This window comes from Mauremys mutica, chromosome 14 (assembly GCF_020497125.1).
Source record: "Mauremys mutica isolate MM-2020 ecotype Southern chromosome 14, ASM2049712v1, whole genome shotgun sequence".
In the NCBI taxonomy this organism is placed as follows: domain Eukaryota; kingdom Metazoa; phylum Chordata; order Testudines; family Geoemydidae; genus Mauremys; species Mauremys mutica.
Genome location: NC_059085.1, coordinates 22,541,478 through 22,563,914, shown reverse-complemented (window position 1 = coordinate 22,563,914; position 22,437 = coordinate 22,541,478). Strand labels below are relative to the sequence as shown.

Below are 22,437 nucleotides of genomic sequence, written 5' to 3'. Positions count from 1 at the left end.
GCTGTGCTCCGGAGCGTCCATTTGCCGCTCTGACTTTTTGGTAGCCTTGTCTCAGGTCCTTGATTTTCACGCGGCACTGCGTTGTATCCCGGCTGTATCCTCTGAGTGCCATGGCTTTGGAGACCTTCTCGTAGGTCTTTGCATTCCATTTGTTGGAGCGCAGCTCCGAAAGCACAGACTCATCGCTCCACACAGCCATCAGATCCAGGACTTCACGGTCTGTCCATGCTGGGGACCTCTTTCTATTCTGGGATTGCATGGACTCCTCTGCTGGAGAGCTCTGCATCGTTGCAGGTGCTGCTGAGCTCGCCCCGATGTCCAACCAGGACATGAGATTCAAAGTGCCCAGACAGGAAAAGGAATTCAAATTTTCCCAGGTCGTTTCCTGTGTGGCTGGTCAGAGAATCCAAGCTTGGACTGCTGTCCAGAGCGTCAACAGAGTGGTGCACTGTGGGATAGCTCCCAGAGCTAGTAAGTTCGATTTGCATCCACACCTAGCCTAATTCGACATAGCCATGTCGAATTTAGTGCTACTCCCCTCATCGGGGTGGAGTACCGAATTCGAACTAAAGAGCCCTCTAGGTCGAACTAAATGGCTTCCTGGTGTGGACGGGTGCACGGTTAATTCGAATTAACGCTGCTAAATTCGAATTAAAGTCCTAGTGTAGACCAGGCCTAGGACACAATGTTTCTGGGAGAATGTGCTTCATACATCATGCAGCACATCATACATCCACCAATGTGAACAACAGTTTGGAACCAGAATCTTGCCATAAAATAAAACCAAAACAAATCAATTAAAATAAAAAAGTTGGGAAATGCAAGCATTAAGATTCCTACAAGAACGTCTCTTCAACTACATTGCACTTGTTTAGAATTTGTATTCCTGTTTTTCTTGTTAAATATGCCAAAGTTTAAGGCCAGAAGGGAATATCAGATCATCTTATATGTCTTAATATATTTTTATTTATGATGTTAATTTACAGACTCGCTTTCAAATTAACCAAGGAGCAGTCCCTGTGCCTGTCATTCCTGAAAGAGAGAATGTGCATTGTGAGGTCAAATAGTAAGATTTTTAGCAAACGCCTACTAAGCATGCACAAATATCTTTTCACTTTATTATTGTCCAACCAATTTGTTTCAAATGGGATTCTAAAATTCTTAATTTTTTAAAGCAAAAACATTCACTTAAAACAAATCCTCTTCTTGTAAGCTTAGTCCTAAAATGAGAGCAAAGCAGTGTCAAAAGAAAATGGAAAACCTCATATAACATGGTTTTTACACAACAAATGGAATCTCAGCCAATTCTCTTTACAGAATATACTAGTCACAATTTCTGCTTTTAAGTATGCTATTCTGTGGATCATAAAGTATCTTTTATCAAGGACTATACAGATAGAAACTAACAATGTATTTTTGCAAGCTGATTGTTCTTTTCTCAGATATGAAAAATCACAATATGAAATAGATACTGCACTAGAATCCATTCTGTAAGTAACTTTTCATGAAGTAAATGTTTATCAGTTTGTCTATGGTCTCCATTTTCTTCACTATTTTTAAAAACAAAGATTCATCCAAAATATTTTAGTATTTTGAACCCATTTAATAGACTATGTACTTACTAAATGGATAGATAATTTAAAATTCTTCACACAGCTCCTCGAAAGCAATATCCATCCTTTCATATCATTCTACTTGATAGTTTAGTACCATCAACTAGTGGTCACAAATACTACCTTATTGCTTGAGTTGCTTTTTGATTGGCTGTTACATTAAGATTCCAATTGACTATGTCTTCTAAGACAATAAGAATCTGTAGATCAGTAACTCTGTTCAGAGGACCATCTGCTGTATTGTACAAGTCAGACAGATATTTCCTGAAAATATTTTAGAACAAAGTTTAGTTATAGTTTTATGGATACATAATAGCATCAGAAAACAAGGCTGTGGGATGTACGCACAGGAACTATATAGCCTCAAAAATCTATTAAAGTTGGAGAAACTCAACAAAAACGATATTATGAATTACCATATGGGGTCACCATATCGGCCATCATGCACTTTTAATTCAGTTCTGTTGTTCCTTAACGCTACCACCCAGAAGAGGATTTATCATGATTGGGTAAAGTTTCTCCATCTAGTGAAGGTTTGTGTATATTGCAATACAGCAGTATCAAGAGACAGAGGGAAGTACTGATGTCATTGTACAAGGCACTGGTATGACCTTATTTGGACTGTGTACAATTCTAGTCACCCATATACAAGACTGATTAATTCAAATTGGAACAGGTCCAGAGAAGAGCTACTGGGTTGATCAAGGGAATGGAGAGCTTATCTTACGAGGAGACTAAAAGAACTTGGCTTGTTTAGCCAAGCAAAACTAAGGCTGAGAGGGGATATGATTACCCTCTACAAATATATCAGGTAGAGTGAAGAGCTATTTAAGCTAGAGAAGAATGTTGGCACAAGAACAAATGGGCATAAACTGACCATGATATTGGGCTGGAAATTAGGTTTCCAATCATCAGAGGAGTGCTTCTGGAATAGCTTCCCAATGGGAACCGTGGGGGGAAATAACCTAATTCATTTTAAGACAGAGTTTGATAAATTTATGAGTGGGACTGTATGATGTTGAGCATGGAGCCCAGGCACAGGATCGGTACCGAGAGTGTCTGGAATCTCAGATATACTCACTGTGGGATGTGAGGTTTCTGCTGCAGTCTTGTTCCACAGGAACCAGTCTTTTTGAGGTGGACTCTTTCTGTGGAGAATGACTCCCTTTGCTAGGGGCTTTGTCTGTGGATTTATTGTGGGTAGACCTAGGAGAACGTGCTGAAGTTGACAGGGCACAGTGTTCACTCAGCAATCAACATCCGGAAGTGTCTTGTGGCCTGAATCTGAGGCCATTTAGAGGGAACGCTGCATCATTAAGAGTCACAGTTTTAGCTCCCAATTTTTTCTTGCCCTGCCCTTAATAGCAGAGCAGATGTAGCACTTTTGTGGGATTTGAGACTCTCCCAAGCAGCGGATACATCAGGAATGCCTGTTGTTGATGGGGATGGTCTCCTGGCAAGAGACGCACCACTTGGAGCCTGAAGAGCCTGGCATACCAGGGGAAATAGAATCTAACAGGAGAAGGTTCCCCTCCTGAAAGGGGAAAGAGATTGAGAGAAAGTCCCCCTAAATAAAAGTAAATAAAATAACTAAAGAAAAAACAAACTAAAGAAGGGTAACTAGGCTAAGTGACTTCAAAAAGTAAGGGACACTAATGCTCCATTTCAGGCTAAAGTGGTTAAGGAGAATCTGAAGGCAGTTCACCTGAGCAGCCTTATATAGCCTCGGAGCAGGGCACAAGGAAGAGTCGGGCACATGGCCAGACTGAATGGGCACTAATACCAAAAATCTCTGATTAAAGGTGCAAAGAGTATGGGCACACCTGAAGTGGAACACTCATAGGGACAATACTTGAAGAAGAACTAGGAATGTTTTTGCCATCCTTTAATGAAAAAAGTTTTAATTTATTAAACCAACATAGGTAAAAAAAAATACATTCTGGCTGACAATCTGCATGACAAGTTTGAGTCAGCTTCAATTTTAAATAGTTAAATATTATACCCTAAAAATGGGACATTTATTATAATGCTGTTTAAATATATATACTCTGCCAGTTGTTCCACAGTAATATATACATTTATAGTATTAACTCACTTGCAATGTTAGATTTGTTAACCTGAGTTTGTGCTGACTGTATTATTATTCACAAGCAACAGAGTGAGAAAGAGCCATGATTGGATAAACAATTGACCAAATGAGTATAGTTAAATCTAAAGAAATATTATGTTGTGGTATATTTGATTTATAGCACACCTCACCCCCCAAAGGAGATAAAGCTGCTCAGGTTGGTGGTTTTTGCTAATCTTTTTTTTCCCCCTCATGAAATACACAACTGTTTGCTAAAGAAAGGAGAGTTACTTATCTGCAGTCTTAGTTCTCTGAAAATACAAAATAGTATGGTTATATATTCCTTGGTCACATGTCCTCTGGCACTTAATGAAGAAGTTGATTCATAGCTCAATAAAGACTATTTGCCTAAATGCACATCAGGAAGCAAGTATACTACACTTCACTGCATAACTGTTAGTTTCTTTTCGACTTGGGTCCTGACCTAACCAATTCAGTGACCTAACTTTAATGATGTAATCTAGGGATAATATTTTCAAAGACCTCAGTTAGAAATTAATTCTCAAAAGGAAGTGTTATAAATAGGTCCACATTTCTGGAGACTAGAAGGCTAGTCTCACATAGCACAACAGATAAACTGGACAACAAAAAGTATTCTATTAATAACTACAGGAAGTGCCTATTAGTAGACTCCAGTCCTTCATTTTTACTTCCACGTTTCTGTGTAACAGATGGAGATACCCACACAACAAAAAGATGAGTAAAACATATGGCCAGATGTAATTACCTTCCAAGCTGTTTTCAGAAAAGATGGAAAAAATAGATTTTTTTTTTTACCAAAGACAACACTCAGATTTTAAGCACACAAGACCAAAAATGTTCGTTGGCAACAAAACACAATAAAAACTCCAATCATTTAAAATATCTCTTAACAATGTATATCTTAATATCTCTAACTTCCATGTCCTATACTTGCTTCTGAGTAATGCAAACACAAAAGACAAGACATCCAGACAACAACTAGACAAGATGGGAAGAATAAGGTAGTCCAGTGTGAAATAAAGTAACAGACAATGCAGCATTCAACCTCCTTAAAAAAACACTTATTCTGAGCCAAAATGGCTTTAAAGAAGAGTAAGGGAACTCTATATTTAAAATTTACCAATGTCTTCAAGTGTGACTGATATGAGGTGGACTACAACTCAGAGAGCTTTGACAAGCCTCTCAAGTTTGAAACTTGATAGAGGACAACAATTAGAGATGCAAGTTGCTAGTCAATTAGAAATTATCCCCTTAGGGCACGGTCTAATTTTAATACAGTATGTTAGTGTAAAATTAAATGAAAAAGTGTCTGAACTCATCATGGAGTTCTGAATGCTTGTAGCAGAATATAAGAGCTCTTTTTTAGATTCAGGTCATGAAGCTTGCTTTGCAGTGATGAAGATGGGAAATGAAAAACACTGGCAGAATGATTTACTAGTTAACATGAATTCCTACTATGTATTAGGAAGGAATTTTGAATTAGCATGAAATATTACTTCATCTCATTAAAAATGTAGACTAACATTTTCAAATTTAATTTGTCTAAAGTTAGGCACCTAAATCCATATTTAAGCATACAGGAAAACAGAAACTGCCATACTGTATCAGACCAGCGGTCTATCTAGTCCAGGATCCTGTCTAAGACAGTGTTTCAGAGGAAAGTGCAAGAAATCCCACAGTGGACTACTATGGAATATCCTGCCCATAGAAGAAGTTTCTTCCTCTATAGATTAGTGGTTGACTTGTACCTTTTAGCATGAAGATTTATACAGATCATAAAAAACTATTTTTAAATTCTATCTACTGAAATGCTGGATGTTCTCTTGACCATACTAGTGTCTATGTCCTTTTTAAAATTTTACTAAGCTCTTTGTCACAATGAGGCAATGAGTTCCACAGATTAATTATGTATTCTCATAGAATCATAGGACTGGAAGGGATCTCGAGAGGTCATTGAGTCCAGTCCTCTGCACTCATGGCAGGTGACCATACTAGTGTCTATGTCCTTCTAAAAATTTTACTAAGCTCTTCATCACAATAGAATCATAGAATATCAGGTTTGGAAGGGACCTCAGGAGGACATCTAGTCCAACCCCCTGCTCAAAGCAGGACTAATCCCCAGGCAGATTTTTGCCCCAGATCCCTAAATGGCCCCCTCAAGGATTGAACTCACAACCCTGGGTTTAGCAGGCAAATGCTCAAACCACTGAGCTATCCTTCCCCCCCATTGAGGCAATGAGTTCCACAGATTATTATGTATTATCATAGAATCATAGGACTGGAAGGGACCTCGAGAGGTCATCTAGTCCAGTCCCCTGCACTCATGGCAGGACTAAGTATTGTCTAGACCAGTGGTTCTCAAACTTTTTTTTTTCCCACGGACCACTTGAGAATTGCTGAGGGTCTCAGCGGACCCCTTAATGAGCTTTCCAAATGTTGTTTGTACTATTAGCTAACTATTGTAAAGTGCTTTGGATAAAAGCGCTATATAAAAAAAACCCCTTAATAATAATTAACTTTTTTTGTTCTACAAATAAAAGCACACAACTCATATTTTAATATCAGTAGTCTTACCTTTCTAATGCGATAGATGTGCCCTCCCTCCCCCCGCCACAGCAGCCCCCGAGCTGGGGCTGGGAAGGCAGGGGGTCTCTCCCTTGCCACAGCAGCCACAGAGCTGAGCTTGGGAAGGAGGACCATCTCTCCCTGGCAGCCGCAGCCCTGGAGCTGGGGAAAGTCACCTCTTTGGCCACCGCAGCTCTGCACGTCCCAAATTCCCCCCACTCCTTCTTCTCACCCCACTGCCTCTTCCCACCTGCCCACTATTCTCCCCAAGGCCACCACCTCACCTTACATGTGTGTCTTCTCCAGGGTCCAGGCACCTAATTAGTGGAGCCACGCCTGCGCAGCTCCGCTAATTAGGTGGGTGGCCCTTCATTCTCTCATGTGCAGCCACCCAGGCACACACCTTAGAGGGAAACATCCACGGACCACAGTTTGAGAACCTCTGATCTAGACCATTCCTGAGAGGTGTCTAATCTGGTCTTAAAAATCTCCAATGATGGAGATTCCACAACCTCCCTAGGCAATTTATTCCAGTGCTTAACCACCCTGACAGTTAGGAAGTTTTTCCTAATGTCCAACCTAAACCTCACACTGCTTCTTGTCCTATCCTTAGAGGTTAAGAAGAACAATTTTTCTCCCTGCTCCTTGTAACAATTTTTTATATACTTGAAAACTGTTATCATGTCCCTCTATCTTCTCTTTTCCAGACTAAACAAACACAATTTTTTCAATCTTCCCTTCTAGGTCATGTTTTCTAGACCTTTCATCATTTTTGTTGCTCTTCTCTGGACTTTCTCCAATTTGTCCACATCTTTCCTGAAGTGTGGCACCCAGAACTGGACACAATACTCCAGTTGAAGCCTAATCAGCACAGAGTAGAGCGGAAGAATTACTTCTTGTGTCTTGCTTACAACACTCTTGCTAATACCTCCCAGAATGATGTTTGCTTTTTTTGCAACAGTGTGGCACTGTTGACTCATATTTAGCTTGTGGTCCACTATGACTCCGAGGTCCCTTTCTGCAGTGCTCCTTCCTAGGCAGTCATTTCCCATTTTGTATGTGTGCAACTAATTGTTCCTTCCTAAATTGAGTACTTTTCATTTGTCCTTATTGAATTTCATCCTATTTACCTCAGACCATCTCTCCAGTTTGTCCAGATCATTTTGAATTTTAATCCTATCCTCCAAAGCACCTGGAACCCCTCCCAGCTTGGTATCGTCCACAAACTTTATAAGTGTAAGGAAGTATTTATTTTTATCAGCTTTAAATTTGTCATCTTAGTTTTATATGTCTCCGTCCTCTTATACTCAATTAAAGGGTAAATAGAAGTACCAAATTTACCTCCTTTATAACTTCCCATCATTTGGTTATACCCATATCACATCCTCTCCTCTAAACAGTCCCTATTTTACCCATCTTTTTTCATGCAGATGTTTTTGACACTCATCTCTGGACCCTTTTTTATTTCTCTTATATCTTTTCTGAATTAGGGTAAACAAAACGGAACACAGTATTCCAGGTGAGGGCATACCACTTATTTGTATAATGGCATAATAATACTTGTAGTATTACAACCCATTCTTTATATGTCCCAATATTTTGTTTAATTTCAACTGCTACGCAGTTTTTCCATAATGACACCTATGTCTTTTTCTGATTGGTTACTGTTAATTTGGAACCTGGTAATGTGACTTAAATTGACTTAAATGAGAGATACAAGTACATGGCCCCTCAGAAAAATCAGGCCCTTATTTAGGTGGCTAGTTATGGATTTACATGGTTAACTTTAGGCATTCAATTTTGCAAATTTTACCTTGGCAGACAGTACATGAATCACCAGTACAAAAAAACTCAACGATACTACAACATACATTGAACAATACCTGAAAAAAATCTACATTGTGTTTGTTAAATGAATTATCATACATGTAGAAGCTAACCAAAATGATTTTATTTAATGAGCAGCATGGGCATGGTATTTCACAAAAATAAAGATTCTGACTGAAAGTTTCAAACCCATTGCTACCTCCTGATAAACGTAACTATAACATAATGAGTAGGAAACCTGATCGTTTACAGTTTCAGTTCATGAAAGACTGAAATTGCACCTAATGAACTTTTCATGATGCTGTCCCGTGCTCAGACTCTGACAGAAAGTGGAAGCTATCCAAACTCTGTTTATATAGGACAAATGAAAGGAAGTAATGACAATGGTCTCAATAAATATGTAAGATGAAAACTGAATGGAAAACATACTGTATTTGTGCCTTGTATACTGGAAGAGCTGTTCAGGAACAAACTGACCCATTTAATTTTTAGTAGATTTTTTGTAACCCTTTATATGTTGCTGATGATTATGTGCAGAAAGATCATAATTACATGTATTAAGAAATAAATACTGGTCCTACCTGAACCATTTTTCAGATACCCATTTGCATCTACGGTTGTGTACATGATATAAGGTCCAGGCTGATTCACACCGAAGGGCTGCAATACAAAGATGAAATTCAACATCCAAACTTTGATTCAATTTTTTTCAAGTTTAGGAATTAGCACAGCTAAAATAAAATTAAACTAAGCGAATTTCTGTGGCTTCATTGTTAAGATCACACCTTAGATGTGGATAACTCTTCACTTATTTTACTATATCAGAGTAGAATTCATTTTTAAAATATGATAATCACTTTGCTATAGGTAATGATACTTCTTTCAGTTAATTTCTAAACACACTTTTCTAAAAGTTTTATTGTAAAAATACTTTTATTATACACGATCAAAAATGATAATGTGTAAAAGTGTTCACTCTATCAAGTGCTCACTACATCACAGCACCTTTAATTGTGGTTGATTTGACTAAATGCAGTCAAATGAAACAATGAATCCAGTCAGTTTCATGTAAAAGCCAATTTTGGAACATTCTGCATCATTTTCAGATGTTTTTAGTCAATGATGCAGAAAACTGTGTTTTCAGTACTGATGCTGTTTCATCAACTACTGCAAATGTAAAGGGAAGGATTGACTGCAACCTGACAGTTTGATGGAACTGTAGAAGCCAGTGACAGAACTTAAATGAGCTGATCATCTAGGGTTTAAAGTCACAGACTGTACAAACAATCTTATTAGAATCTATCTTAAATTCTTTCCCCAAAATGAAACCAAACAACTTGACCTTTTTCTTGTAAAGGACGTAATTTTGAGCTATTTGGCCATTAGCCAAAATAACATGCTAGCAATCACTGTATAAGGTCTTTTCACAGTTTCAGTGTTAAGTATGGTTGCCTTGACAGCAATAACTCATTGGGACTAAAATCATACATATATATTTTACATAACAAAATCTTATAAATTATTCAAATTATTTGATAATTTGAATACCCTCTCGGTGAGATATATTATGGAGTGGTGATAGCCAATCCATAAGTAAGGCTGCAACTGAATTCTATTGTAATCTGATTTTGTGTAATCCTGACGCCCTAAAAATCCACAAACAAAGGAATACAGGCTTCAAAATTGATAGGCCACATCTGGGGCTGTTTAATTTTTTTTTTCAAGTTGGAAGTAAATTCAAGAAGGTATTACTGAATTATGGCATCCCAATAATTGAGGTATTTACCAGAGTTCAAAAATTCCATTTTTTTCTGCCATTTTGTAGGGAAAAAAAGGAATAAAACTTAATTTACTGTAGATCTCTGGTTGAACTCCTGAGCAAAGGACTCACGATTAGTTTGATTAAACTCTAATTTAAAAAGATTTTAAATGGTAATATCAGAATGGCACATTGGCTCAGAGAAGCTAAAAATAGGTTTGATGACTGCTGGAAAAAGAAGTTACTTATACTGTAACCATTGTTCTCCGAAATGTGGGTGCAGACCTGTAATTCCACTCAGGTGTGCACATGCTTAGTGCACTGAAACCAGAAGAATTTGCCTAGCAGTACCCATACAGGTGGTGCTCACACATTTGACTCTAGTCTCTCCCCACGCTATTTAAGGGCAGCGCCACCCTGATCCCCCTGAATTCTTTCATTCTGAATGTCAGGAATAGAGACTGATGTGGAGTGGATGGAAGGTCATAGAATACACGTTAGCACCCACATCTCAAAGAACAAGTTACAATACAGGTACGTAACAATCTTTTCTTCATCAAGTGGTTGTAGACGTGTATTCCACTCTGGTGATCCATAAACAGCACTCACAGGAGGTGTAGTTCAGAGTCTACTTAAAGAATGCTTGCAGGACTGCCTTCCTAAAGTTTACATCTGACCTAAATGCAATGGTAATCACATAGTGTCTGATAAAAGTATGTGCAGAAGACCAGGTAGGAGCCCTGAAATTGTCCACTGAAAAATCACTGAGGAATGCTATATATGTAGGTTGGGCCCTCATTGAATGAGCCTGCAATCTATGTGGAGGCATGGTCTGAGCTATTTCATATGCTGATGAAATGCAGGAAGTCATCCACCTGGAGACTGTTTACACAGACTACCTGACCCTTCATTTGATCTGCACAAGAGACAAACAGAAGAGGTGATACCCAAAAAGGCTTAGTTCTGTGTAGGTAAAATGCCAAACATCTTCTTGAATCCAACATGCGAAATCAGTGTTCATCTGCACTGCAGTGTGGTGTGGTTTAGGAAAGAACACCAGTAAATAAATCAACTGGTTAAAATGAAACTGTGAAACCACTTTTTAACAATTTTGGATACAGCAGTAGGGCCACTTTGTCCTTGAAAAGCTGGCTCTACAGGGACTCTGGCATTAAGACTTGTAGCTTGCATATGCTCCTTGCATGTATTATGGCCACAAGAAAGGGCATCTTCTGGCACAGGAGTGACAGAGAACAGGTTGCCGGGGCTTGAACTGAGGTCTTACAAGGGCAACAAGGACAGTATTAAGGTCCCACAAGGGAACCAGTTCTTTCTCAGGCAAATGGAGACTAATGATTCTCATAAGACATCTCACTACCACAGGATGAGAGAAAACTGACCTCCCTTGGATAGGCAGGTGAAAGGCTGAGATCACTGCTAAGTGAATCCTCAATGAATTGATTGAGAGACTGGATGACTGAAGGTGTACTAAGTACTCCAAATGTTCTGAATGCAGGCCAGCATCAGCTGAATCCTCTGAGCAAGCGACCGAACTGAAAATTGCTTCCACTTGGACAAAAAAGTCACCCTAGTAGATGGTTTCAGCTGCTAAACCACAACTGTTGAACAGCTTCCAAACATTGTTCCTTCTCCTCAAATAGCCATGCAGCATCCACACCATGAGCTGTACAGTGTTCAGTGCTTGATGCAAAACTCAACAGTGGTGCTGAGTCAGTAGGTCGGGATGAAGAGGAAGAAATCTGAGAGGATGAATCAATAGATAGTAGGTCAGAGAACCAACACTGCCTCGGCCAAACTGGAGCAATTAGAATCAGTTTGGCATGATCCAACTTCAGCTTAAGAATGACCTGTGGGATGACTGGAATCAGGAGGAAGGCATATCTCAGAGTCTATCCCCAACTGAGTTGGAAGGCATTGGTTAGGGAGCTTGGGCTGAGACTTGCTTGACAGCAAAATTGATGGCACTTCTTGTCTCTCATTGCAAAGAAGCTGATAATCAGAATGCCCCACTCTGCAAAGACTGAACTCAGCACACTGGATTTCTGAGACCACCAGTGATCCTAGGAGAAATTTCTGTTGAGGTGATCTGCCAATTGTTTCTGGATCCCCGGTAAATGAGCGGCTGTGGGAATTATGCTCTCCTTGATACAGAACTTTCAGAAATTCATTGCCTCTTGACACAGCTGGTAGAGAGCATTCCATGTTGATATTGATGGAAACTTCTAGTTCCAATCACAAAACCTGAATCTTCATTGTCCCCAAATGCACTTCCCAACCTATTGAGGAGCCATTGACAGCTGTAGTCCTGGTTGGAGAAAGACGAATAAACAGAACACCTTGGCATACAATGCCCTGAACTGTCCACCACTATAGAGAATGCAGGATTGACTGAGGCATTCTGTTGTACCTGTCTAATTATTGACAAGTGAGGTGACAGAACAACCTTAACCATGCCTGAAGAGGACGAGGGTACAGTCTTTACATGCCACCATATGGCCTAATACACTTAGGAAGACAGAGTGTAGTTGAGGGTTGAGACTGCATTGAGGAATTGTTAGGGCTTGGCTACACTTGAGAGTTGCAGCGCTGGTGGAGGCTTTCCAGCGCTGCAACTTAGTAACTGTCCACACCTGCAAGGCACATCCAGCGCTGCAACTCCCTGGCTGCAGCGCTGGCTGAACACCTGGTCTGCTTGGGGAATAACGAGTGCAGCGCTGGTGATGCAGCGCTGCTCGTCAGGTGTGGCCACACACCAGCGCTGTTATTGGCCTCCAGGATATTAGGAGATATCCCAGAATGCTTTTAACTAAATTACTCTCTTTGTTTTGTTATGCAGCCTCTCTTTGTTTTGTTGTGAACTCGGGGCTCCGGGGGCTCCTGGAGCTGCTTATCTAAAAAACAAACACAGCTCCTGTTTGCTGTGATCAATCTGTAACTGACTGTGAACAATCAAATGAGATAAATCCCTGCCTGCCTCATTCACAGGGGTTGAGTGTTTGCTTGACGAGAGAAATGTGGGGGGGGGAGGGGGGGAGAAAGGGAGTCCGTGCTGCTTATCTGGTCTGCAGGCTGTTTGCAGTTAAGACTAAGGGGCCGGGAAAATTTTCTGATTTTGCAAGGCAGGGAGCTAGTGTCGGCTCCAAAAATCCACTCTCTCGCTCTCCCCCCCGCTCCCTGTCACACTATACCCCACCCCCCCTCTTTTGAAAAGCACGTTGCTGCCACTTGAATGCTGGGATAGCTGCCCATAATGCATCACTCCCAGCAGCGCTGCAAATGCTGCAAATGTGGCCACACTGCAGCGCTGGTAGCTGTGAGTGTGGCCACACACCAGCGCTTTCCCTACACAGCTGTACGACCAGCGCTGTAACTCCCAGTGCTGCAACTCTCAAGTGTAGCCAAGCCCTTAGAAACTGTTCATTCAGCAGAAATGCTCTCAAACTTGTAGCATCTAGTAGGGTCCCAAAGAACTCCATTTTTTGAGTTGGTATTAACGTCAACTTCCCTTTGTTCAAGATGAGACCCAGATGATCAAAGAGACGTAATGTGAACTGGACACGAGAGGATTTGCTCCCAGGACTAGCCTATCACTAACCAATTGTCCAACTATGGAAAGATATTAATTCCTTTCTGAGGTGAGCTGTCACCACAACCATGCATTTGGTAAAAACGTGAGAAGGCCAAAGGGAAGTAAAGCGCACTGATAGCAGTGACCTCCCACGACAAACCTCAGAAACTTTCTGTGGTTTGGGAGAATCATCACATGGAAATAGAACAGGAGTACTTGTGGCACCTTAGAGACTAACAAATTTATTTGAGCATACGCTTTCGTGGGCTACAGCCCACTTCATCGGACGAATAGAATGGAACATATAGTGAGGAGATATATATACATACAGAGAACATGAAAAGGTGGGAGTTGCCCAACCAACTCTAAGAGGCTAATTAATTAAGATGAACTGTTGTCAGCAGGAGAAAAAAAACTTTTGTAGTGATAATCAAGATAGCCCATTTAAGACAGTTTGACAAGATACTTAACATGGGGGAAATAGATTCAATGTGTGTAATGACTCAGCCATTCCCAGTCTCTATTTAAGCCTAAGTTGATAGTATCTAGTTTGCATATCAATTCAAGTTCAGCAGTTTCTCGTTGGAGTCTGTTTTTGAAGCTTTTCTGTTGCAAAATTGCCACCTTTAAATCTGTTACTGAATGGCCAGAGAGGTTGAAGTGTTCTCCTACTGGTTTTTGAATGTTATGATTCCTGATGTCAGATTTGTGTCCATTTATTCTTTTGCGTAGAGACTGTCCGGTTTGGCATTGCTGGCACATGATGGCATATATCACATTGGTAGATGTGCAGGTGAATGAGCCCCTGATGGTGTGGCTGATGTGATTAGGTCCTATGATGGTGTCACTTGAATAGATATGTGGACAGAGTTGGCATCCTGAAGATCCAGAGCAGCAAACCAGTCATTTTGATTTAACATGGGAAGGACCGGTGCTAGGAGTGACCATACAGAACCTTCCATATCTCCACATCAAGTCCAACCTCTTAGACTTTGTCCTTGGGGGTAGACTTATACCTTCCCTGTTGTGATCTGTCATTCACCGTTGTTACCATGAGGGAGTTGAAGCTGGATGGGAATAAAAACTCTCAAAGCCCTGCATATTATCTTTTCTCAGAACTTTTTGCTGTAGTAGGCAATGAAGCTGGGGTATTGCAGGCTCTAAGAGAGCTTCATTTATTAGGAAGGTCGTCCTCCCTGAGCTGATGACCAACAATGTATGTGTGTTCTATTGCACAAACTCAACCTGAATGTCTGAGAAGGTCCTGGTACAACTTGAAATCATCAGGCACAGGTGAAGAAGGGTCCGGTACAGTGGAGTTGTCTGTTGAGGAAGAGGATGCAGTGCCAGTGGAGGCACTTCTTCCTGTGCAAGGAGATTAGGATGAACTGGCTAAGGAGGGATGGCATCAGACTGTGCCTCCAATGGAGATGGCTCAGGAATAGAAACTACAACCAGGACTGGTGATCTTGCTCTGGTCTAGGACATAGAGCGGGACCTTGCAGAATGAGGAACATCCCAAAGGTTCCAAAGAAGCCACTGGGAATATGGGAAACGCGTTGGTGGCAGTAAGTACTGGGCCAGGAGCTCTTACCCCTTATCTGAAAGTAGACTGTAACATTTTTTTTTTAAATTGAGTTTGTTTTTACAATAAAAAAATAAAAAAAATCAGAGGAATTAATTATAAAAAAATGTTTTAGCTCAGAATGCCACAATATTCAGTCAAGTTTCCTAAAGTATTAAATACATATGATCTGATTTGAAGAACAGCTGCTTAAAATATATGCATATAGGTACTGAAATTGTTTTTTGGAACTATCTGTGGCACTAGGCAAAGGCACAGACACTTTCTACTATAATGAAAATAATCTGAAGTAAAAATCAATATGACAAACATTTCTAGGGACTTACAATAATTTAAAAAGTGAATGTAAGTCAGAAGGAGAAGTAATGGCAAAGTACACTTTTTATATCTTTTTCAGCTGTCAATGCAGTTGTGTTATCTCCTAAGTTTCGGGAGGAGAAGGTAAAGAATACAAATAGCCATTCAAATCACGTGAACCTCAAAGAAAGTCAAAAAGGGATAAATTGGAGGCAAATGTTTCAACTGCAATAGAGCTTTAGGATCAGTCAGGCACATTATTTAAAAGCAGTTTCATAAACTGGACCTGATATGATTTTCAAATTGATTTCTTAAAAAGTAAGTTCAGGTTTATTTTGAAGCTGTACCCCACAATATAGCTTATTTTTGCAAATGGTCTGGGGGAGTTCAGTAAACTTCCTTAAACTGTCCTAGCTGAACTGAGACTTCTTCAATGTTTGTCCACATGGGAAGAAAGACATGAGACCATTGATTGTGGTTTAACGAGGCCACAACTTTATTCACTTATACCAGGGGTGGCCAGCCTGAGCCTGAGAAGGAGCCAGAATTTACCAATGTACATTGCCAAAGAGCCACAGCAAAGTGTCAGCAGCCACTCGTCAGCCACCCCCGCCAGCACCTCTTGCCCACCGGCAGCCCTACCAATCAGCACCTCCCCCTCCCTCCCTGCACCTCCCGATCAGCTGTTTTGTGGCATGCAGGAGGCTCGGGGAGGGGAGGGAGAGGAATGAGGGCACTGCAGGCTGAGGGGAGGGGGTGGGAAGGGGTGGAGTGGGGGCAGGGCCTGTGGCAGAGCCAGGGGTTGAGCAGTGAGCACCTCCCAGCACGTTGGAAAGTTGGCGCCTGTAGCTCCAGCCCTGGAATCGGTGCCTATACAAGGAGCCGCCTATTAACTTCTGAAGAGTCGCATGTGGCTCCGGAGCCACAGGTTGGCCACTCCTGACTTATATTATCTGGGAGTACCTAGCAACAAATTGTACACTGCAGGAAGGAGGTGGTTGACGCCCTGCTGTTCAAAGACGCAGGATCCTCAATCTCCCTTCCTCAGCTCCCTGAAAATGGATTAGGAAATGGAGGCGGGTTGGCTTCATGCTGACAAGATGTAGGAGCCTCAAACCCTCCCCCACCAGCTTGAACTCCTCCATTACTCAAGCTCCCTTAACAGATGCTTTCCTTCAAATCTTTTTCCAATCCATTTTATCCAATAACCATATCCCTTACATACTGAGTACCTGCACTGGACATCTGCCACAAGTTTTGTGTGTTAAGTTGCTATGTTATAACCTAACCCCCTTATTCCACTCCACTGGGTCCCAGACTAGCTGTGGGGAAGGAAAAAAAAACTCACCCCACCCGGACCAATTTGGCAGTAAATGCAAAATTCCTTCCCAGTCCCCCAAGGGGGGCAACAAGCGTAATAGCCACAGCAGGTAAAAAAGGGAACCCAGTCCTTCTTTCATGTACACAGGTGCCTGGGTGCTGTCAACCCAATCCTGGTAAAGAGCGCCACTACAAGGCTGCCAGGGGTATAAATACCACCCCCATTTTCTAGTCAGCAGGAAAGGTAATGCAGAGATCTTGTGCTAATGTCACCCCAACTGCTTCCTGCCCTTGTCCATCCCTGTTAACTTTCCTCTTCTCCCCACCTGCTGTAAGGGAGCCTTTAAAGGGGCAATGCCCCTTTTCTTCCAGCTAGCTGGACAAAGACCCAATTATATAAAGGTTGCAGTGGGCACATTTATGTAACTATTTTATGCATTAATACGATAGCATTGGTGGCAGATCCACAGTTAAGGTTTAGTTCAGTTTTTCAGACAAAGGGGGATTTACATCCCATTTTGACAGGCATGAAAATTATTGTTGTTAATAACCAAAAAGACATTACACTCTCTTAGGGTGAATAATTAATTTCCTGAAACGTTACAAGTGCAATCAAGCAACAGACTAAGAATTCAAAGGAGTAGAAAATTACTTCCTTCTGAAAATTCACAGCCAGTGTTTAATGCTTTCTCAGATTTCTTTAATGTCAAAGCTTTATCTGAAACTGTACATGCAAACAGTAGCTTAAAAATCATTAGCATTTATTCATTACTATTGTTTTATTTACTCAATAAATGTTACTTGATAAAGTTTGTCAAATGCCAATGTGTAAAATTTTAAAATTTGATGCTTAATGTTCTCTTCTGAAGGAGAAAAGAAGGTGTTAAAATAATGATAAAGTAATTATAGAAAACTGAAAGGGATTTGTGGATCATTGTGCGATGAATATTAAGAAGTGAGTTTGGAGGAGCAATGGGAAAAACTGTTGAATTATCCATCATATTTGTGTACACAGGAAAGGAATTGGAGAAATGGTGTTTAAGAGAGGCAGATGTTTGGTTTTTACTATGTTGAGTTTAAGCTGATGCACTAACATTCAGCAAGAGATCTCTCAGAAAGAAATCTGCAGATGTATGACTGAACAGAAAGGGAGAAGACAGAGGGAAATTTGGCAGTGATCTACACTTAGGGCTTGTCTTTACTACCGCGCTACATCGGCACCACTGCACCAATGCAGTGGCACCTCTGCAGTGCATCTGATGAAGATGTGCTATGTTGACGGGAGAGCGCTCTCCCATAGACGTAATTACTCCTCAGTAAGAGGTGGAAGCTCTCCCACCGACATAATGTGGGGTAGACATGGCTTTAAGTCTATGCAACTTATGTCACTTGGGGGGTGGTTTTTTCAGACCCCTGAGCGACATAAGTAAGGCCCTACCAAATTCATGGTCCATTTTGGTCAATTTCATGGCCATGGGAACTTAAAAATTTCATGATTTCTGCTATTTAAATCTGAAATTTCACAGTGTTTAATTGAAGGGGTCCTGACTCAAAAAGGAGTTGTGGGGAGTGGGGTCACAAAGTTATTGTAGGGGGGATTGTGGTACTTCTACCCTTACTTCTGCACTGCTGCTGGCGGCTCTGGTGCCTTCAGAACTGGGCAGCTGGAGAGTGGCAGCTGCTGGCCGGGAGCCCAGCTCTAAAGGCAGAGCCGCTGCCGCCAGCAGCAGCACAGAAGTAAGGATGGCATTGTATGGTATTGCCACCCTTATTTCTGCACTGCTGCCTGAGGGCCCAGCTCTGCAGTCAGCAGCTGCCACTCTCCAGCCGCTCAGCTCTGAAGGCAGCAGTGCAGGAGTAAGGGTGGCATGTTATGGTATTTCCACCCTTACTTCTACACTGCTGCTGGTGGTGCTGCCTTCAGAGGTGGACACCTGGCCAACAGCTGCCATTCTCCGGTCACCCAGCTCTGAAGGCAGAGCAGAAGTAAGGATGGTAATACCTCGATGCCTCTAAAATAACCTTGCGACTCTCCTACAACTCCCTTCTGGGTCAGGACCCCAATTTGAGAAAGACTGGTCTCCTCTGTGAAATCTGTATAGTATAGGGTAAAAGCACAAAAAAAGACCAGACTTCATGGGGGGAGACCAGATTTCATGGTCCGTGACACATTTTTCATGGCTGTGAATTTGGACATAAGTTACATTGACATAAGCGGTAGTGTAGACAAGCCCAGAGACAGTAGCTGAAGTCATGAGAATAAGGCACAGAAGAAGAAGGAGGTGACCAAAACCAGAGGAACACTTATGAACAGTATGGGCGTGAGGAGAAGTAGACACATTAAGGAAAACCTTGACGCAGATATGAGAGCTGAAAGTATAAGGTGAGTTTCATGTTGATATTGTCATAAAAGGTTACTTATACTATAACAAACAGCTCCTAATACTTTTTTGTAGGGGAATTATATTTACATTCAGTGTTATTTAAGTGGCTGCAATGGGGCATCTACCCCACACAAGCTCTGCAGGGGTAAATTAGGCCCATTAACTTTAGGCTGCAGCTGGAAGAAACCTAGGAAGTGGTAGGGCCTAACTGCAGATGAAGTCCAGCTGGGGCAGGGAGGAGCTGGGCAGGATCTAAAAGAGAGGAAGTTGGCAGGCTGGGGGAAGAAACCTGCAGTGACACTCCATGATACGTGGGGGAAGAGCATGAAGCTGCCAGGACAGAGTAGGAAACAGTCCAGGAAGGGAGCAGTAAGGTGTAGAGGATGGGCCAGGTTCCCCTACCAGCAACTGGAGGAGTGGCACAGACCATCCAGTGGGCAGCAGACTGCCTGGGACCGTTTACTTCAAAGGATTTGTGATCTCCCAGAAGGGGGAATAACTTTAATGTGACTTAGTCAGAGGGCTAAGCTATGAAGAGGACAGTGCTGCCGCTCCTCGCACATGAGAGGCCTGAACTAGAATCTGGTGTAGAGGATGGGCCAGGTTCCCCTACCAGCCACTGGAGGAGTGGCACAGACCATCCAGTGGGCAGCAGACTGCCTGGGACCGTTTACTTCAAAGGATTTGTGATCTCCCAGAAGGGGGAATAACTTTAATGTGACTTAGCCAGAGGGGTAAGCTATGAAGAGGACAGTGCTGCCGCTCCTCGCACATGAGAGGCCATGGAGTAGCTGAGGGGAATGACAGACTGCATAACCACAGGAAGGGGCGTCAGACCACGTGAAAGAGCTAATTCCCTGGATGAGCCACAAGGAGGATACTGCTGAGCTGTGAGTATAGCAGTCCCCATAACAGTGGCAGTGAATAATAAACTTTCCCCAACATCTGTTTATTAATGTTCATTTCTGATATGATCCCCTTTTTTATTCCTTCAGCTGACTTTTTAATATTGTGAGCATCGTTTGTTATTTCATATCACAAAATGTCTCCTAAATAAGTAAATAGATCTGAGTGGAAAGTTGGTTCCATATAAAGCAATTTCTTGACTCCTAAATACACCAGTATAATCAATGTCTTGTCAAAATGAAATTCTTATACATTATATAAACCTGAATTATTTAAAACAAAAAACAAAAAAAACTTAATTTTACTTTCTTCAAGCTCCTCTTCCAGACCCACTTGTACTGTGAATATGGAAAACTGCCAACTAATAAGAGCTAGGTGGGTGGCTATTAGTGATTACTGATAGGAATTGTTTATTGTCTTTTGTAAAAAGTCTGCAGATTTTGGATGTAATCAGTCTTGGGAACCAGATGTACTTGTTAATGTTACTCCTACTCTTCCGCTCCCATTCCCTCAGTCAGTTACATCCACTTGTTGCTCCGTATCTTAAGTTAGACTGTAAATTCTTCCAAGCTGTGGCTGTTTCTTGTATGTTTGTACTGCAATCAGGACAAAGGGGCCACATTCAGACTGGGCCCTCTAGATATTAATTTCATTAACAATGTAAATAATTATACTTACTGTTATTTTACTAGGACAATCGTTAGAACAGAGGCCACTAAGAACTGTGGAAAAACAGAAGTGGGGTTTATAGTTATTATATTGTCAAACAATTTTACAGTAAGCATTACCTCTCTCTGAATCTATTAGTGTACAGCATCAATTCAAGCCCCTCTATATAGGTATACTTAGCTTGCCTATCTTGTAAAAATAGTTCATGAAGAGAATAAACTGCTGTTGCATAACTTACATTAACATTTAAAAAGACTATTGATTCATTTAAATTATGCCACTTTGCAGAAGGTAATGAGCTAATCACTGCTCTATCACACTTATTATACTAACCAAAGATAGATTTGCCACTTAAGAAAAATGCAAACAAATTAAAATGTATGCTAAAAATAGTTGCATTGTATACTTTGCTCATTATCCTTCATTTCAAGTGTATGACTACTCCTACAATTTACTTACTTTTTAAAAAAGGGAATCAGTAAACTTTAAGGTAGTAATAAAACTGTTTATATTTGTGAAAAATTATAATATATCTATTAAACAAATTCCTAACAATCATTTATCCCATCAGTTAGAAATTACTGTTATTGACAAATGTATATAGTTGCACATAATGCATAATGTATGTGACAGTTCTGATTATGTTTAAATCTTACTAGATTAAATAAGTGTTGTCACTTAAATGTTTAGTTATAATTAACTAAAAGGAGGACATGAAAGCTGTCTGATGCATAATCAGATGTGTTCTGTCACATCATCTAGTGCAAATAAAAAAAAAGCACACAATGGATCATTCTGATTGGAGAAGACCAAATATCTCCTCCTCCTTTGTCCTGTCATTTCTGGTTAGTTCTTTGAATAAGGGATGTTATCTGTCCAATTGATCTACTCATATAATGGTTCTTCAATATTGAGAGTCTGCACAAAGTACATCCAGCTTTTACTCAAGTGCCTGCTAATGCATTAAAATGTAACTTCCTTGTGGCTTTCTGTAACGGAAGTGAAAGTCTACCCCTCAGATTTCAAATGGCTGCAGATTTGGGCTCTGCCATTCCAAGGTAGGTCTGTGAATTGGGGGGAAAGACGAAGTGCAAGCTCCAGAATTGAGGACCCTCCAGCGAGAACACCAAACCAACAACTTACAGATAATTGACAGATCTGTGCATCTATGCCATTGAACCTGGGTGATGCTGTTTAAAGTCTCTCCCAGTGTTTAGCTGAAATTTGGAACAGCAAGTAGTGACTTCAGAAATAACTAAAAAATTGTAAATGAATGGCAGGAAGTACTGCTGTTCATTTCATTTTCATTTTTGAAAAAAACCCCAACAGTAACAACCTCCAAATCCACTTATGCTTGATTTTGAGCACTGAGCTGATCCATGATGTCAAAATATTTGAACTTCGCTCAAATATGCAACAGGATCACACTGCTAAAATGCTTATGTTTAGTCACTACACTTAAATTTGCTTTATTAAGAGAAATTTGCTTACACAATACTCAGTCCCATCTATAAAAACTCAATTCAATGATTGTTTTATGGTGGGTTGTAAATCGTTACAAAATATATGCAACACAGAAATCTAAGTTTTTCCTGAGTCATAGCTATCAATTAGTCCAACTGTAGATCAGAGACAGCACAATATTGTTTTCTGAACTTTCAATCAGTCTAATACGATGACAAACTCTTGTTTAACTGGTAATCAACTTATAATTCCAACATTAATTATTGTTATTGAGGTTAATCTGGCTAGCTCATTGAAAGAATGGTTTGGGTAAATTAGCTGTGCTCATGTGATTGAACAATGTAATATA

The 22,437-nt window shown here is 40.8% G+C and overlaps 1 protein-coding gene across 2 annotated transcripts in view; it reads right to left on the bottom strand.

Annotated features, from left to right (window-relative positions):
* The window catches only part of ITFG1 (integrin alpha FG-GAP repeat containing 1), a 195,347-nt gene that overhangs the window by 43,369 nt on the left and 129,541 nt on the right, over nt 1-22,437 (bottom strand). For both annotated transcript variants that reach the window (XM_044987616.1, XM_044987614.1), the window contains exons 13-14: nt 20,634-20,677; nt 8,697-8,775 (exon numbers count right to left, since the gene is read on the bottom strand). In XM_044987616.1, coding sequence (XP_044843551.1) covers nt 8,697-8,775; nt 20,634-20,677 — 123 coding nt within the window. The remainder of the gene's footprint in view (nt 1-8,696; nt 8,776-20,633; nt 20,678-22,437) is intronic.